Source organism: Canis lupus, chromosome 30, assembly GCF_003254725.2.
Source record: "Canis lupus dingo isolate Sandy chromosome 30, ASM325472v2, whole genome shotgun sequence".
NCBI lineage: Eukaryota > Metazoa > Chordata > Mammalia > Carnivora > Canidae > Canis > Canis lupus.
In genome coordinates, this window is record NC_064272.1 from 23,414,769 (window position 1) to 23,433,858 (window position 19,090).

General features: G+C 38.0%; 2 protein-coding genes across 4 annotated transcripts in view; both read left to right on the top strand.

Moving 5' to 3' along the window:
* Positions 1–10,369: 10,369 nt before the first annotated feature.
* On the top strand, positions 10,370–10,842 carry LOC112675458 (prefoldin subunit 4-like). Its single transcript, XM_035708880.2, has one exon. The coding sequence runs from the start codon at positions 10,376–10,378 to the stop codon at positions 10,778–10,780; it is 405 nt and encodes a 134-aa protein (XP_035564773.1). The 5' UTR covers positions 10,370–10,375; the 3' UTR covers positions 10,781–10,842.
* Positions 10,843–13,847: 3,005 nt separating this feature from the next.
* AQP9 (aquaporin 9) overlaps positions 13,848–19,090 on the top strand; it is a 47,471-nt gene continuing 42,228 nt past the window's right edge. Inside the window, exon 1 of one of the 3 annotated variants that reach the window (XM_049104299.1) lies at positions 13,848–13,917. In XM_049104299.1, coding sequence (XP_048960256.1) covers positions 13,879–13,917 — 39 coding nt within the window. In that variant the 5' untranslated portion in view covers positions 13,848–13,878. Of the gene's footprint in view, positions 13,918–15,433; positions 15,888–15,925; positions 16,045–19,090 lie in introns of those variants that run through there. The other 2 variants (XM_025472663.3, XM_035708867.2) reach the window with 2 other exon arrangements.

Sequence of the window (19,090 nt, forward strand, 5' to 3'; positions counted from 1 at the left end):
TTCTAGCTTATCTCTTAATTCAGGCAAAAGACCCTGCGGTGGGCAAAGCATCCCCTGAGGGGAACCGAAACTCTCCTCTCAGATAATAAAGACTGCCCTGAGCCAACAAGAGCCCGAAAAATTGACTCCAAGACCAGGATGGACCTGACCTGGACTGTCCACCTGCATGTGCCCACCGACTTCTGTCCCACATTCTCCTTACCTGACCCCAGAAGTCTTTTCAGAACTTTGGAGACTATCTTTGGGATCTAGCCTGCTGTCTTCCCCATGCTGGCCTCACTGAAAGAAATTCCTTTATCTGGTTTCGCCACACTCATCTCTCTGCCATTGGATTTTGTCAGCTGCCAGTGGCCAAGCCTGGTCTCCCTGGGACTTCTGGAGCCAAGCACTCTGGCAACCATGGGCCCCAGTTACAAGCCAGTTCTATGGGGCCAGGATCCCGTTCCCAGTTTATGATTTAGGATTTCTAAGGGGAGCATGTGTGTGTATGTGGAAAATCTAGAAGCCAGACTCAGGCTTGAAGGAGCACCCAAGGACAGAGTTCTAAGAAGTGTTTCCTCAGCCAGGAATTGAGTAGAGCCAAGAAGGGATGGGATGATCACCATGGAAGCTTCATGGCCGTGAAGATGATGCCCTCAATATGTAGCCACCAATTCCTCTAAGAGATATTCTGACTTCTACCTGGGGGTCTACCCCAGAACCAGTCCTGTCCACAGGAGAAGAGGAATTTAGAACACTCGGTCAAGAATTCATTAACTCTATGATTAGTAAATTGGTTTTCAGTCAGAAGACTAGTCAGACAAAAAAGTTCAGTTTGTTGGCTCCTGTTAAGATAAGAAATCCTGAATTGGTGCCAAAATAACAATACCAACAATAGAAGCAAATGAATAAATAAAATGCTGGACAGTCTAGTGCCAAAGGGTACAAGGACAGCATTGTCCCAAGAAGTTCTGGGCATCTGGGTGGAATTGATTATGGACAATGAGATCTGTGTCATTATTTGAGGAATCTATAAGAAAGTACCCCTTCAATATGCAGACTACTTAAGGAAAGGGTCACTCTGAATTTTATGAAGGAGACAACAGAGGGTTCTGAAGAAAAGCATGGGTTCTGAAAGTAGGAAGACCTTGGTTCAAATCAGGGCTCCTCCAGTTGCTACCCATCTCAAGCAAATGTCCTAAAGCTAGGAAGCCTAGTTTCCTCATCTTTAGAACTGCAAAAACAATACCTTCCTTCACAAGGATGTTGTCAACGTTATGTGTGGTAATGTTCACAAAGCAATCTGCGTGGTACCTGGCACATAAAAAGTGCTCCATAATTGGTGGTTGTTATCACTGTGATTAGGCACCTGCTAAGTTGCGTACTCTGGAGATGGTATGCAAATGTGAACGTGCTGTCTAATCTAATATAGTCCTGCATCAAATCAAGAGGGTGTTACTCTGAAACTATAACCCACTCAATTGTATTGTGAAACATCTCAGGTCATTGTGTTATCTTAAAGGAAAGGTGCTGCTTGGAACTTAGAAAAAGTATAAACAAACAGCAGGAACAAGTGTGTGCTTCCCGTGTGGCCATATGGATTGTGTTGTGTGAAATAATTCATTTACTACTCAAGAAAGTCCTCTGAAACATGGTATGAGCTATTATAATCCCCTTTCTACACGTGAGGAAACTGGGGTGCAAAACAGTTAATAACTTGCAAAGTACCACAGCTATTGAATGGTGACAGGAAAATAGAAACTCAAGCTGTCTTAATTCTGAGGCTTACACATTCAACCCCACAATCTACCTTTTCTCTCTCTCAAAGGAAGGAATGGTCTCCAGAATTGCCGATGGAGTCCTAAGCAATGGGCACATATTCTGATTCCTTCCATGGACACATCCTCACAGTAGAAATCGGTGCATGAATCAGGTTACTTTCTGAATCCTCTCCATTCCTGAAGAGGTGTGTGTGGATTAGCCAAGAAGAGTGACCTGGTGGTTATTCACATTACAAATTAATAAGCAGGCATGCCATTTATTGAGTCAGTCTTCCGGGCTTAGTCACATATCGGAAACATAGTAAATTAAATTTTAGACCTCTGGGGGTGCCTGGGTGGCTCAGGTGGTTAAGCATCTGCCTTCGGCTCAGGTCATGATCCCAGGATCCTGGGATCAAGCCCCCGCATCAGCTCCCTGCTCAGAGGGGAGTCTGCTTCTCCCTCTCCCTCTGCCCATCCCCCCACCACCTTGTTCATGCTTGCTCTGTCACTCTCTCAAATAAATAAATAAAATCTTTAAAAATAAATAAATAAATTTTAGACCTCTGAAGCTAAAGACAACATCCTGGGTCTCAGTTGATTCCATTCAAAGGACAATCTCCTTTCATAAGAGAGTTAGCTTTTTTCTTTAACATCTTTTTAGGGACAAGAAGTTCCAGGAATTCTATGTGCTTAGATTCACCCAGTTCAATCACTCATGCATTTAGCAAATTTACCAACAATCTATGTACTTTCTTAACTGGATTGAGATCATCTTAAAGGGCCAGGCTGCTTTCACTGATATTCATGTGTCCAGGACCTAGCACAGTGGCAGGCACTTATATATTCAAAAACTGTTTAACTGAACTGAATCAATGTGGATAATAACAATATACCACACTATAGGCAATACAGGCAATATGCCCAATATGTTTCAGGTAGTGGATAAAGATATCACTTTACCTCTCTCTGTGTACAAAATATAATCGATATTTTTAAAGTATAAATTAAATGCTCATTTAATAAATGTGAGTGACTGCCATTTGTTTCAAACTGATTATGTTTTCCCTTATGTTCTTTAGTGACATACCAGATTTCAACAGTTAAACCCTTTGATATCATAGAACAAACAAAAATAAAAGTGACCTTGCTTTTAGTCAACACACTTTCCCTTAAGCAAATTTTCTCTGAGCAAATGTTTGGGTAAACAGATATTCTTTGTCTTTGTACCAAGAAGATCAATGAACACAGATCATAGAGGTCATGAAAATCATGGAGTCAAAGATCCCTTCATGAGCACACATTAGTTATAACTACGTTCAATTCAGATGATTCAGTCAAAATGGAGTTTTTAGATTTTTTTCTGTACTGCTTATGTGATTATTAATTGATTGGTTACTTTTTTTCAATTCAACTGTTTAAGCACCTTAGCCATGTGGGGATTTGATCAATTATTCAGAGATTAATCTGCAAAAGGTCTATGTTGGTGGCCACTATCACAGTCTCTAAATTCTTTGTTTTAAAATAGAAGACGTTTAGAGGTATTTTGAGAGTGTACTTCCTTTGAAAAATACAGCATTTCAAAGCACACTCTTAACTTACTACCAAGGACAAAAGTTTTGCTGCCAGTGGTGTGCTTTGCAGTGAGTTCCTAGATAATGGTCTAGTTGAAAAGATGATTTTGTTTTAAAATTTCTAGAGGTCATTTTATTTTTTATCAGCTAAGAAGTTAATTTTTTAAAATGGTAATAATAATAAAGCCCTTAGTGGATTTAGGAGATGAGGGAAACTTACCTCCCATGTGTGCCTCAGTGTCTCATGGGAGTCTCCTACAAGTCTACGGAGAGCTCCAGGATGCTCTTTAGCTTAGAATGCCATGTCTTCTCCAAGGATCAGGTAAATGTCACCTTCTACTTAAACCCTTTATTTAATCTCTTTACTGGGGAGTGGATCAATAATCATTGCTGTCTCTCTCCAGTGTGCTATAATAAATATAAAATTAGCAGAAGAGGGCTACCCAGAAAAGAGCTCTAAAAACAGATATTTGTGCCCTCTGGCCTAAATGAAGCAGTTAGAATTAACATTTGTGCTTCTGAAAGGAAAGACTTCTTCTGATCTAGCACTTTCATAGATATGACTGACAATTAACCAACTGTACAAATGTTTGCTATTTGCTAAAATAAGAAAGAACTTCCAGGTTCTCAGGACTGTATGGAGAGCAGACTGGGCTATTATAATACAGCAAGCAGTAGGCATTTGGGGCTCTCCGCTGGCAGAGTTTGAAAAACAAGCAATGTATCCCTATCCCAATTGCTGAAAGATTTGGGGTTACTTCAATGCCTTTCTCAGGATGTTGGGCTCAGCATCCTTGCTAGTGGGGGGGTTGCATGGACTTCTAGAGCAACGCGTGTGCTTGTGGGACATGTGACTCCTCACCCTGATCCCCAACCTGACAAATACTTTAGGCTTCTGTAATACTAAAGTTGCAGCTATTATAGTAACTGAGCTATACACGGTTGTTATTGCTAATGCACTATCAAGAGGGCATCGGTTTTGTTTTTGCAGTTTTGTAGATCACTCCTGGCCTGTGTGATCAGCTTTGCGTGATTGATGTACTTGACTGGGGCTGTGGAGTCCATCCAGACCAAATGGCACTTGCCAAATGCTTGGCCTCAGCTTTATTCTCACAGAGCTGCAATTCTACCCAAGAAATCTTCTCTTAATTATAATGTATACATTCTATGAAATAGCATACTTATAAAGAAATTAGGAAAGGTCGAATAAAAATCTATCCATAAGCCAAAATCTTTCATTTTGTGACAAAATCAGATTTCTCTATTGTGTTTGAGCAACGGCAGAAGGTCCATTGGATCCAGAGTCCAAAGGTTCAGATTTGAATCCTTACTGTCTGACCAACTGCATGGTTTTGGACAGATCAATGCATTTTCTTGGGCTTCAGTTTCTAAAGGGATTCTCTTCACTCCCTCACTCCACATGTGTTTATTCAAAGATTACTTGCCATGGGCACACACCATGGGTATCTACACAGTCAACATGGTTTCTAACCTTCTAAGAGTTGGTATGGTATGAGAGGCCAAGTAGCAAAAAATTGTAATTTATAGTTGCCTCTTTTTCATTACATAATTGCTTTGAGAAAAAAATAAATGATTTATACAGATGCTTGATAAACTGTGAAAAGCTATTAAAAAGGGTCCAGTATTCTACCCATATTTCATTCTCCATAAATATTTATTAAACTGTACTTCTATAATGATCATTTTATTGTGAGATGATTTGTGCGTTTGGTAAAGACATATTTATAGATTTTCTTAATTCATGAAATTGGAGTATATTAAAATAAGATGATATTTCCGAAAGAGAATACTTAACAGGACACTTGTACTCTCCAACAGGCTCTGTACTCTCTCTTATTCTTTCCCAAAGCCTCATCCCTCTTCCATCAACCTCTCAGACACACCATTCCCCCCTACCTCACTCCTAAAGCCTGCTGACCATGAGTCATATAGACAAGGTGAGTCTCAGGACACAGGGGGTGGGATAAGATGGAGGGTCTGTTGTGTACATTACTGGTCAATTTTGTCTAAGCTGAACATGTAGAAGTTTGTTTCTTGGATCATGTAAAAATGTCCCTGTTCCATGGTGCCTAGATAAAAATGGCTACATTGTAATGTCATGTAAGTGAGAATATTTCTGAAAGGAAGGACCACTGGGAAATTTGAATATCACAGCACATAATATGAACTAGACACATTCCAATACATCAGCATGAGAAATAATTTTGAAAACTGTTTCTAAGTTTGATTTTAGTTTGAGGCATTTCAAAGCATCCCATGCCATGAAAAAAAATTGAGAAATCTTATTTATTTGTATGACAAATGTTTATTGTGCTAAACTTTTTAGACCATACCATGAAATATAAAACAAAGCTCTTACTTTTGAAGCGTTTATTACCCATTTTTGGGGGGGGGGAGACACAAGCATGCATACATATACATACACACAGATAGAAAGTTAAGAAACTATGATTAAGAGTGAAGTGAGTAATTTACACCATGAGTGGTAGAAGCATTTGATTGTGAGAATATAGGCATTTGATTGTGGGATATTTCACTGTTCAGTGGAATTGTGAGGGAAGGGTTCATTTATGAGTTACAAAGTGGGCTTGGCCTTCAAAAGAAGAAGTGAATAGGGTTTGTTCGGATGGGAAGAGAGGCAGAGGAAGGGCATTCTAGACGAAAGGATAGAGCATAAGTAAGGACTTGTAGGCAGAAATGAGTAAGGCATTTAGTGGGAACTAGATAAAATGGAGTGCATCACGTTGGGGGATATTGATATATATATTTGGATATATGAGGAGGAGTGATATTGTGGAAGACCTTGAATGTCAGTCTAGAGAGTTTGGACTTTACCCTTAAGAAAATGGAAAATCAAGGAGTTTTAGGGGAAAGGATGTTGTAATTCCTGTTTTAAAAAGATTTCTCTTTTAAGGATGTATAGGGTGAATCAGTGAGGAGAGGGAAGCAAGAGATCATTTTTCCTTCATTTTAAATGTTGTTTTATTTTTTCTTTTTATTAATAAAACAAATATAAAGTATAAAAATACATAGTACAGTGAACATCTATGAACCTACCTCCCAGTTTCTTTTTTTTTTAATTTTTATTTATTTATGATAGTTACAGAGAGAGAGAGAGGGAGGCAGAGACACAGGCAGAGGGAGAAGCAGGCTCCATGCAGGGAGCCCGACGTGGGATTCAATCCCGGGTCTCCGGGATCACACCCTGGGCCAAAGGCAGGCGCAAACCGCTGCGCCACCCAGGGATCCCTACCTCCCAGTTTCTGATGAGCAACTAGTCTATTATATGACAGTCCCCTCTTTGGTTCTTCAAATCTGTCCCTTCTTCCACCACCTGATAGTTAACCCCTATCTTGAGCTTTTTGTTTATCATTCCTTTGCATTTCTTCATAAATTTACTACCTAAGTTTGGTCCCTAAAATATGTTAAATAATTCTGTATAAAAATGAAAATACATTACTCAGTAAACTCAAATAAGAACAGTAAAAGAAATTAAAATAAATAAGAGAAATATATGAAGAAAAAAGAGGAACTAGTTGACTTGAAAGAAAACAAAACCATAATTGACAAAAAAGTCAAGGCATCTTTCTTCAAATATAACAATAAAAGTAGACGGGAACACACCTGATGTGATGAGCATTGAGTGTTATATGCAACTGATGAATTATTGAACACTACATCTAAAACTAAGGATGTACTATATGTTGGCTAATTGAATTTAATTTTTTTTTAAAAAAAGGGTGCTTGGGTGGCTCAGTTGGTTAAGCATCTGCCTTGGGCTCAGTTCATGATCTCAGGGTCCTGGGATGGAGCTCCCTGCCCAGCAGGGAGTCTGCTTCTCCCACTCCCTCTGCCCCTTCCCCAGCTTGTGCATGTGCAAGCTCTCTCTCTCTCTAATAAATAAATACAATCTTTAAAAAATTACCAAGAATTAAAGTTGTACACTTCTGGCAACTTAGATCAAAGAGAAAGGAGAGGAAAGTACAAGTAAATAATGTTTGAAATTTAAAAAGATACTTTAAAATTGTATGATGTACCTGTATTAATAACTTTGAAAGTCTACATTAAAGAATTTATAGGAAAGCATAACTGACCAAAATTTACTTAAGACATATAAACAGCAGTAACTGTGATATTAAAGCATTCTCAAAAATCGACTGCCCAAAAAGGAGCTTGGCTCATATTTGTACATAAATGGAGCCTACCATTTTTTAGGGAACAGATATTTCTTGAATTATTTATTTTTTTAAAGTTTTTATTTATTTATTTGACAGAGAGAAAAAAAGCACTAGCAGGGGGAGTGGCAGGCAGAGGGAAAAGGAGAGGAGCCTGATGTGGGGCTAGATCTCAGGAACCTGAGATCATGACCTGAGCCGAAGGCAGACACTTAACCAACTGAGCCACCCAGGCACCCTTTGACCTATTTAAATCATTCCATAAAATAGAGAAATATGGAAATCTTTCCAGTTCATTTGTTCATGGATAGTATTAGTCTTCTATCAAGATCTGAAAAATAAAGCACAAATCACCTATTTATAATTTTAATGGTGAATATCCAAGTAAAAAAAAATATTGGAAAATTAAATCTAACAGTATATGTATTTGTGTATCATGCATGATGAAGTAGGGTTTTTTGAGAAATGCGTGTATTTTAACAGAACATTTAAAATACAGTATAATTAATTAATGACATAATGATTAACAGAATAATCTTTAAATGCAATATCTTCATTAAATATTCAAGACATTTGATAAAACCCAATATCCATTCATGTTTTTAAAATAACATTTCTTAGCAAATTTTTAAAAATGTCTTAGTATGATAAATAGGAAGCATGAAACTTAATGAATGGTATAAGAAAGGCATTATTTTAAAATTCAGAAACAATATAAGGATGCCTGTTTTTCATTATTGTGATTCAATATTTTTGTAATAGTTTCTGCCCATACAATAAGGCAAGAAAAAGAAATAAATAGGAATATTAAAAAGGAAAATAGTAAATGATGATTATTTATAGTTCATACTATATTCTCCTACCTTAATTAGAAGCCTGGTTTCCCCCAAGTTTATAGGATGTGTATATGTTATAATTGAGGCTATAAGTTTCCCTGTACATGTCCAAGAGATAGTAGAAAACCGGATTTTTATAGCTTTCTAGAAGAATTAAGAAATTAAGGAATTCCTTTCAAAAGCCCCAGAAAGCTTCTCAAATTTATTGGCCCAAATTGAACCACATTTTTATTCCTGAACGAGGCATGTTTTCAAAGGTGGGAAAATGATTCTAATAGGCTTATACTCATGATGAGTGTTTACCCTAAAACCTGGGTATAATCCATCTTTCACCCAAAGCGTATAATTGGTGAAAAATAAAAAGGTAGGTATCCAAATGAAAATCTGATACTATTAGAAAAAGAATTGAATAGATTCCAAATAGGCAACTAACAAGTTTCACTATAATGTCAGCTAGAAACCTACGTGAAACTATTAAAAAGTTCATTAGGATGGACAGTTAATAGATATATACATAGAAATAGAGTTTTGCTTGTAATGGTCAATTAGAAAATAGAATAAAATAAGGGATTTCCTCCTAACTTCAAAAATAAATACAACTAAATATCAAATAAATAAGAATTTGCAAGACCTAATGGAGAAGGGTACAATGTAATTTTGCTTGAGAAGATAAAAAAAGATGGAATAGAGAGATGAGAATTATATTTCTGAATGGGAAAATTCATATTATGACTTTATAAAGTAAAGGCTTCCTCATTAATTATAGTTGGGAAGAGATGGAACTTAAAAATGATTCTAAAGTTCACCTAGCTAATAAATATTTGAAAATAATAATGAAGATGGTACCTATTCTAAGCAGAAAGGCATCAAAAGGTATAGCAGGGCTAGAGTAATTAAAAATCATAATTTTATGTTGGGGAATTTTTTATATAGGATAGATGAAATTCCAAATCAAATGGTGTTGGAAAACTTGTCAAAATAGTTGGGAAATGTATTAGAATCCTACCTTATGCTATAAATCATAATCTAGAAAAATTTAAAATATAAGTATGAAAAGTAAAATCATGAAAATATTGGGAAAAATATAAGACAAAGTTTAATATTTTTGTAATTTTGGTATAGGTTGAGTCTTTCTTAGAATAAATAACAAAGTAAGGGATGTCTGGGTGGCTCAGTTGTTGAGCGTCTATCTCTGACTCAGGGCATGATCCCTGGGTCCTGGAATCGCGTCCCGCATCGTGAGGAGCCTACTTCTCCTTCTGCCTATGTCTCTGCCTCTCTCTGTGCATCTCTCATGAATAAATAAATAAAATATTTTATAAAGTAAAAAATAAAATAATATTATTTTTTAGCTGTTATATTGGGGAATGATTGAAAATGGTTTGCATTAACCAATATTGAAAAGAATGGGAGCGATAAATAAGTACTTTTAAAGCACTTGATATATGCATATTCTTTGATCAGTAAATAACTCAGTTTCAAGGAAGTTGTGTTAAGAGATCAGTAAGTATATATACGAGAATTTTCATTTAATGGTGGAAATTGGAAACAACTGTCAAAAGGAGCTAGTTAAATTATAGCATGTTTGTACAATGCAATGCTATGTAGTGATTAAAAAGATGAGTTATAAAAAAAAAAGATGAGTTATATAGGGGTGCCTGGTGATTCAGTCGGTTAAGCATCCGACTCTTGATCTCAGCTCAGGTCATGGTGATCTCAGGGTCTTGAGTTCAAGCCTTGCAATGGGAGTTATACATTGGTATAGGAAGATGAACAGAATGTTTTACATGAAAAAAAAAAAAAAAACCACTCACCTAATATCAAGGAAAAAAAAATATATATAGATCTACTGAAAAAGAATTCTGGAGAGATATATTCCAATCTATTAACAGTGTTAATCTCTGAGAGATGAGATTATGGGATATTTTTATGTTTTGATTTAATACTTCTGAATTAGTTTTATTTTTTTCAATGTAATGATTTTATGCTCAAGGGGGAAGTGGTTAATTTTTCCCCAAATAAGTCCCAAGATGGCGGCCACCATGAAGAAGGCGGCTGCAGAAGACGTCAACGTTACTTTTGAAGATCAACAAAAGATAAACAAATTTGCACAGAATACAAGTAGAATCACAGAGCTGAAGGAGGAAATAGAAATAAAAAAGAAACAACTCCAGAATTTAGAAGATGCTTGTGAGGACATCATGCTTGCAGATGATGATTGCTTAATGATACCTTATCAAATTGGTGATGTTTTCATTAGCCATTCTCAAGAAGAGACACAGGAAATGTTAGAAGAAGCAAAGAAAAATTTGCAAGAAGAAATTGATGCCTTAGAAGCCAGAGTGGAATCAATTCAGCGAGTGTTAGTGGATCTGAAAGTTCAGTTATATGCAAAATTCGGGAGCAACATAAACCTCGAAGCTGATGACAGTTAAACATTTTATAATACTTTTTAAAAATTTGTTTAATAAACTTGAATATTGTTTAAAATGATAATTTCCCTTCTTCAAATGATATGGAAAGCAAAACTTTCTTTTTTTAAAATTTTCATTTATTTAATGGAAACTTGCCTATTTTCACATGTCTTGCTTATTTATTTTATATTTTTAAAAGAAGACAGTATTCATCTATGTATTTTGCATAACGATTCTATCAAGTGTAGGGGCTTTATGTCATGTTATTAAAATCGGTTAAGCAAAAAAAAAAAAAAAAAAAAATCCCCCAAATAGAAAAGAAAGAATGTGGAGAAAACCAATAAAATAATTGCTATGAACTGCTCATTTATGTCCTCCACGCCCCCCCACCAGATTCATATGTTAAATCCTAATCTCTAGTGTGCTAATATTCAGAGGTGGGGCCTTGGGAGGAAACTGATTCTGAATGAAGTCTTGAGAGTGGAGTCCCCATCATGGGATTGGTGTCCTTAATGGGGGATAAAGAGGAGGTCTCTCTCAGCCACGTGAGGATACAACAAGAAGGTTGCTATCTACAAACCAGGAAGTGTGCTCTCACCCAAACCCAACCACACTGGCATCCTAATTTCAGTCTCGTAGTGGCTCAAACTGACTAAAACAAGAATCTGAGGTGGAACAACCCTGAAGGAATATTTTTCAGGATAGGTGAGACCTGAAGTTGTTTTTAGGCTCTGGTAAAGAAACCAATGGGGAAAAGAGATTGAAAGTGTGAGGAGATTATTTACCAGCTGAGATCCTAGAGGGGCTAGGACAGTCCAGCAGCATCAGGGCTAAGTTCAAAAAGAAGGAAAGAAAAGGAGGACAACTCTAATAAAATTAGGTTTTATTTTATTTATTTATTTTATTCAGTTTTTTGAGAAGAAGAGGCACAAAAGGTGTTATAGCTAACAAACCCATGGTTTTCCCCAATGGATTGGTTAGGGGAAAAGTTCATCAGCTGAGCAGGAGGTTTGGGACAGGTATCTTGAGAGGAATAGGAAGTGTATTGCTGTTACATAAAATGAAATAAGGCATGTTATCTGAATCATCAGGTATATGCTTATGAGATTCCTGAACTCCATCCTAGACCTACTAAATCATAGTCTCTGAAGGTGGGTGAACCTAATGCACCCTAGAATCTGGAATCTTTGAAATAAAAGGTTAACTAAGAATGTGCTCCCAGTGCTGATGCTAGATCATAATGATCTGAAATAGGGTCAATCAATATATTAATCTAATTTGCTCCAGCATCATTCAACACCCTGGGATGTTGAGAGAAATAGGTGGCTAGGTACACTCAGAGTTGGGCTTTGGCCATGTGGATGTAGAAGAAAGTCAGGATGTCTGAAACACCAGTAAGTACATCATTAACCTGGAAGATCACGAGGCTAGGAACTGGGTGGAAAGGAAGGAACTGAGGGACTGAAATTTATGAGGAGGATGTGTAGCACATTTGTGAAAGTCAGAGAGTTGGGGAAATGTGAGAAGCAGAAGCTGTAGTCAGTGAGATGCACGTTGGTGTGAAAGGTTCTGAAAGAGGAGATGGTGACATCCCAACAATGGCCTTCAAAGGCATTTCTGAACTAGAGTGGAGATAAATTTGTCCAAGTAGAAGAGGTTGGGGAAGTGAGGTCAGAGTGTGAGATAGTTCTCCTTATGAACACCAGACTTGTTGAATCCCATGAATGGAGGCAGAGCTGGTTACTCAAGCTACAACTAGATGGAGAAGAAGAGAATGTTGGGGTCAGGGAGTGACAGAGTCACAGGGAAACTGTAATTGCTGGCTAGGCTGGCCCCAGAGAGTCAGCATGACACTGCATCTAGGGAAGTATGATTCTAGAACTATTGGTGGCAGGATGAGTCAATATGTTGACAATGTACAGTGATCTCTTAGATGCCCATAGCTGGAATTTTAGTTCAGTGCTTTGCATATGATTCCATTTTACTATACAATGTATTCATTTGGAAGTCTTTGTCACGTAGACTATATAATCCCTTAGCCACTAGACATCTGTCTTCCTAATTTTTGAATATCCCCTGTGCCTCACATATGGTATACTCAGTAAAATCTTTTTCTGAATGAGTCAGTGAATGAATGAGTGAATGAATGAATGAATGAAACTAAGCGGCCCCATATTTCCAATAGGAACTTTGATGTGAGGGTACAAAGGAAAGTGTGAGTGAGTTACGTTTGATGATAAGTTGTTCATGGTGATGAAGGTGAAAGTGTGACTGTCATCTGAAGGCAAAATAAATGACATAACAAAAATTTCATTCTCTACCTGAGCATGGAATGTCCAGTACCACAAACTCAGCCTCTGCTTTCTTGAAATCTCCCCCTAGGCAAGCTCACCTTTATTCTGGGCTTCAATTGTCACATCTATGAGCACACAGACCTTTCTTCGGACTCCAGAACCATATCCCTTCCTATTTACCCCCATCCCCCCAAGCACCAGAGAGCCCCGGTGGCTTAATCTGCACAAGCAGAAATCATGATCTGCCCCAGCAGTCCTGGTCTTCTTCAAGTGTTTTCTCTCTCAGTACTTAGCACCTCCTTCCCCAGCAAGCCAGGGACCCAGCAATCAACTGAGTCCCTCTTCTCACCTTCTATAGCCAAGCTGCCAAGTTCTTCCAATTTTAAGATATAAAGAACATTTGAATCCTTCCATTTCTTTCCATCACCCAAGCCACTCAGTCCTGGAATTCTGTAATAGCCTCCAGTGGGTATACTTTAGTCCCCCTCCAATCCCCTTTCCACCTCACAGCCAATCTGATTTTTTTAAAACTCAAATTTGGTGGTGTCGTGTTCTTGCTCAAACTACCTGTGTGATTTATCATTGCTTTTAGCCCTGAGTATGATTTATAGGCTCAGTATGTATGGTCTGACTCCTACCCATGGCTCTAGGTTCATTTTGCACTGTGTTCCTTCACTGTACCTGGGAGCCAGGCAGTAGGTTTCTTTTGTTCTTGGACAGGCATCGTACTGTTCCCACCCCCACTCCCCAAGGCCATTGTACATGCACTTCCTTCCCCACTTCATGCAGTTAAACCCTACACTTCCTTCTGATCTCAGCTCGGACATGATTTCCTTAGAAGCCATCAGAGGTCTCTCTGTTGAGGTGAAGTCCCCCTCTTTTATTTGCTCATAGAAATATGTCTTCCATCTGTGTAGCCTAAATCTTAGTTGTGACTTCATAGTTCTGTGTGTATGATTATTTCACTATGCCTATCTTCCTCATGAGACTCTAAGCTCTGTAAAGGGCAAGAACTGTGTGTGCTTTGCTAGGGGCAGTCCTTGGCACATAATGAGTATGCCATAAATATTTGTTAGATGAGTGAATGAAAAGACCAAAGAACACCCTTGTGTGGGGTTAGTTGTAGTCACTGCAATCAAGTCCTGTTTCTCTGGTCCATCCACTGGGACTTGGGAATAGCGTAGTCATAAGTAACCCTTCTAGACAATGGTATCCATGATAACTTAACCAATAGTTAAAGCCAAAATGTTGGGTTCTTATCCTGGCTCTGCAATGGTGTTCCCTCTGGCAAGTAAGAATTTCTTTAGGCCTAAACTCTATATTTCATCTATAGATTAGGTATCTCCTTCTATACTTGGGCTATCAACAGCTGTTCTCTCCAGATCTTTTCTCCCTCCCCTCTTGTCTGCCTCTTCAGCTGGAAATGACTAGGCCTCCTGCAAAGGGGGGGAGAAGCCTGAAACAGAACTGGCTTCTCTGTGGGAGGATTGGGAGGAAGCACAAAGCGTGGGTACTGATTCCAGGGAAGGGCCTTGGTATTCAGAAACAACTGCTGGATTCTGTTTCTTCAAACGAACTAGTTTTGAGAAGCAAGACTCGAATACTTGACATGACATGCTAGTCCTAAACAGTGTGTTGCCTGCAAGGATGTTAATTAATCAAACTTAAATGATATAACCTAGAAGCCTTCTTGAAGTGTGTTTAATCCCTTTCTCACTTAACTGGGGTCTCTCTTTCTGGCTCAGTGATCTTCAAGCAGTATAGAGTTCCAAGCCGCTATTGTTTATTTTCTCTGTATTTTGCTTAAATATTTACTTCATGATAAGTGAAGGGGAGTAACTTGGTTTTCAAACTGGAACGCTTCTACAGAAGAAAGTCAACAGGTTGCTTTCTCCATCATTCTGATTCGTGGATCCCAATCTGTCCTCAGTAGATGAAGCCCAGCTACAGTAACCAAGGAGGAGATTCATCCTGTCCTAAAGTCTTGCAAAGTGAAACTTGCAATGGTCTCTTTGTATGTTAGTATCTCCATCTCTAGAATGGATGCAGTTGTTTTTAACCACCCTTAGGGAGGTGTCATTAAATTACTGAAATGATATTGGAAGAAAACAAGAGTGTTTAATTAATCTTGCAGAACAACACATCTGTATATTCTCCAGTGTGCATGAAAAGTTTCTTCAGAAGAGAATGTTTACACTGGATGTATATATACCTGATTTGATAATCCCAAACTACACCCCAACCACCCACTTCTGAATAGGGAAAAAAAAAATCAGAAGCCTGCAATTGTGTAACATGCAAATCTCTTCTGGACCATTGCCCATCGCTGTGGTTTGGCAATACAACCAGCACAACATCTCTTTTCTCATCTCTTGGAGAAAAAAAAAAACAAAAAACAAAAACCAAAAACCAACAGAGAAAAAAAATACCTTGAGAATAAAGGTAATGATTAATCTATCAGGCACAAAAAGAATCGTTTTTGGGATTTCAGGTTCTAACTCGCTAAGTCAGATAAACAACAGTGAACAGGGGATGAATTTCACCAGAAGAGGATTAAGTCACGGGCTCTAATTGGGACAGCGTTTGTACAGTCATAGAATCTCACCGGACATCTCCAGGAATCTGTGAGCAGTTGTCAAAACTTCCATTTTCACGTGCGAGTGAAGTAGAGACCAGAAGAAGCAGATTGTGGTGGAGAGAGTGGTCCTTGGAGAAGCCCCACGATGCAACCTGGGAAGGGGCGAAAGGGGAAAAGTCTCAAGCAGAGGCTGGTCTTGAAGAGCAGCTTAGCTAAAGAAACAATCTCTGAGTTCTTGGGCACCTTCATAATGATCGTGAGTATTTCCTGAATTCTGACCCAATTGTACCTCTCTTTCTGTGTAGCTGGTGGCGGATAGTTTTGTTTTGTTTTCTTTAAGCTTGTCACTAGATTCATCTCTTCCAGGAAAGAGCACGTTACTTCCAGGCTCTTTGGCTATTTACTGGCCTCAGGTTTGGTTTTCATTTTTTCATTTCATTTATTCACAAGAGTTGATGGGGGTGGGAGAAGGGGAGTAAACTACTTTCTTCATTCCAGAGATTTACTCAGACTCTGAGCTGGCTTTGATTTCAAAATCAATGAGAAATTTTTCTCATTAATTAATTGATTTATACCCTGTTTGTTTCCCATGAACGTTGAGAAGATTCAGTCCCTTAAAATAAGGATTGGCAGTCAATAAATATGAATGTCAAGAAACAACTCAGTATTACAAATCCTTGGCAAGGATTGTGTTTTTAGATAGCTTGACCTTTAGTAAATTAGAAATTGCACTAGGTAGAAGTAAAAATATGTATTTTTCAACCATCCACCTTTGGTTTTCATGATTTTCCCCCACTATTTATGTTCAGTTACAAGAACCTTATATATAAAGGAAGGACTGATTCTAAGAATTATTCAAGAATTTTGCCCAGGGAATTGCACAGCTATTAATGAAAGACTGGACAGTTTACTTAGGTGGCATGGGCTCTAGGCTTTTCATCCTATTGCACATTATAGCATTCTTTGGATGCTGAGTTTTTAGCTGGAGCCAGACCATTTGTGAGCAGAAAATGAAATGTTCAAGTATTCTCATATGCAACAATTACTGACTTTAACTTGCCTTAAAAAAATAAATAAACCTGCTCAAAGATTTCCTGCTTCAGATATTAATAATTTTATTTTTCTTGTACATAAATTTTGAACATTAAAAGTTCTTTAGCAAAGTGCAGCACAGTGACTATAGTTAATAACACTGTATTGCATGCTTAAAAGCTGCTAAGAGAGTAGATCTTTAAAGATTGTTATGAGGAGAAAAAAAGTTAACTATGTGGTGATAAATGTTAATTAGACTTATTGTGATGATCATTTTGCAGTATATACAAATATTGAATCATTATGTTGGACACCTGAAGCTAATGTAATGTTATTATGTCAGCTCTATCTCAAAAAATTCTCTGCTTTTTATAAATACATAATAATTTAGGGGAATAAGCCAAGATCAAGAAACAAATGTAAACTCAAAAATTTGAATTAGTGTAAATTGAGAGAGAGCCATAAGTTTTCTGGTCTCTGAGAGCCTCTTTTTACTGGATTCACTCCCGTATTTTCAAGGCATATGGACAACCCTTTCTTGACCATCCTCACTCACTTGAGTAAAAACGCAGATGAGATGGGTAATTTGAAGGAAAAGAGAGAGAATAAAAGCCCATGATTTTTCTGATCTTAGTCAGTGCTTAACTGAAAAATCACCTTCAGTGAGACAAGAACTCTGGGGTCATGTTACTTGACAATTCGGTCCCAGTGAGGAGAGTGGATGTCCTCACAGACTCAATTCAGCAATACAGTGACCTATGGTGCAGAGAAGTAAAGCAAATTCAATTATAATCCACAGTGTCCTGCAGAAAACACAGAGGAGGAAGTGAACTAAACATCATTTTGCAATTGAAAAGGTTAAAACCTCCTTTATTTCTTAATGTGAAGCTGTTTCATAATGCCATCCCCTCTGTCTTGAGTAAAAAAAAGTTGCTCTCAGCCATTCACCATTCTACTCATCCAACCAGTAGCATGTCTACTTCCTCTAGTATTTAAGATGAGAGCTAAAGAAATATCTTCATACTGTATGTTGAAAATTAAACTTTGTATCTTCTGGTGAAAGCCAATAATTGCCTAAGTGTTTCATTCCCATCTACACTGTACATTTATTTTTTTAAAGCCAACTCTGATAGACTCCATAATTGTGGCTATAATCTTTTTATTGAGGCTTGGGGGATATAGAAAGGACGTTTTTGCACAAACATAATATTTTTTAACCAATTAATCTTCATGGTTTTGCTCAACTATTAGCCAAAGCAATTGTTTCTGCTTTATTAGAAAATGTGCATTTTGCATTGCTTTGTGTTGTAAAAAGCTTTGCATGTTGATAAGGCACAGGCAAAAAGGAACATAAAGAAGATGACACAGGATATAATAGGACTCATCAGTCCTTCAAAATTGGCTTCTCCCCCAGATGTTGGGAGTCTGGAGCCATTTTCCCTTCTCTCAAAACTTGCTCTTAGGAGAAGCATCTTTTTTTTTTTTTTTTTTTTTAAGATTGTATTTATTTACTTGACAGAGAAAGCGAGAGTGCACAAGCAGGGGAAGCAGCAGAGGGAGAGGGAGAAGCAAGCTCCCTGCTAAGCAGGAAGCCCCACACAGGGCTCAATCCCAAGACCCAGGGATCATGACTTGAGCTGAAGGCAGCAGACAGTTAACCAGCTGAGCCACCGAGGCCCCCCTGGAGAAGCATCTTCACCTCATTTACACCATGATGTAAATGACTGATAAGGCCCATTGGTCGCATTAAAGTTCATGAAAAATTCTCTGTAAACTACAACTAAAAACAGTAATAATTGAGTTATAAGCCTATGAACTAGTTCCAATTTGAGCTTGTAGATATGGGATGGGTAGGCCTTTTCACCTTTGCTATAAAAGCTTAGATCTTTGCCCTGAAGGGAGATAAAATGAGCAGAGACCTGGACACAGGATATGGAGGGCACAGGGCAGTGGGCAGTGCAGGAGGGAAGGAGGAAGTGGGATGGGTGGTACATGAGAAATGTCAGCCCCTACAGTGTTTTCCATATTTGCTCTTGCCTTCCTCCATGACTTCATGACCAAACTTCCCACCTTGCCAAGGTACCGAGTTTGTCATTCTGTTCTTGGAGCGGTCTCAGATACGCTGACTATAGAAATTCTGGGGCTTTAAAATTATTACTACAAAGTCTGCTCAGATCTTGGAGTGGGTCTATTCCAGACTGGATAGCTTTTGAAACAAAAGAATATATCATTAGCATTTAGATTAAAATAGGAAAAATCTTAAAATAAGCTAGTTCTCTCTCTCTCTCTCTCTCTCTCTCTTTTTAGAAAAAAAAAAGTGCTTTGCAGGGCATAATTCAGTATGTTTTGTATTGCTACATATTTAGAATTTCCAGGTACTAGTGGGAGGGCTCTGAGATGCTGCTGGCCCTTCTTATTGGTGGGGAA

Coding starts and splice junctions, on each gene's coding strand:
- LOC112675458 (XM_035708880.2), top strand. CDS start 10,376: ATGGCGGCCACCATGAAGAAGGCGGCTGCAGAAGACGTCAACGTTACT.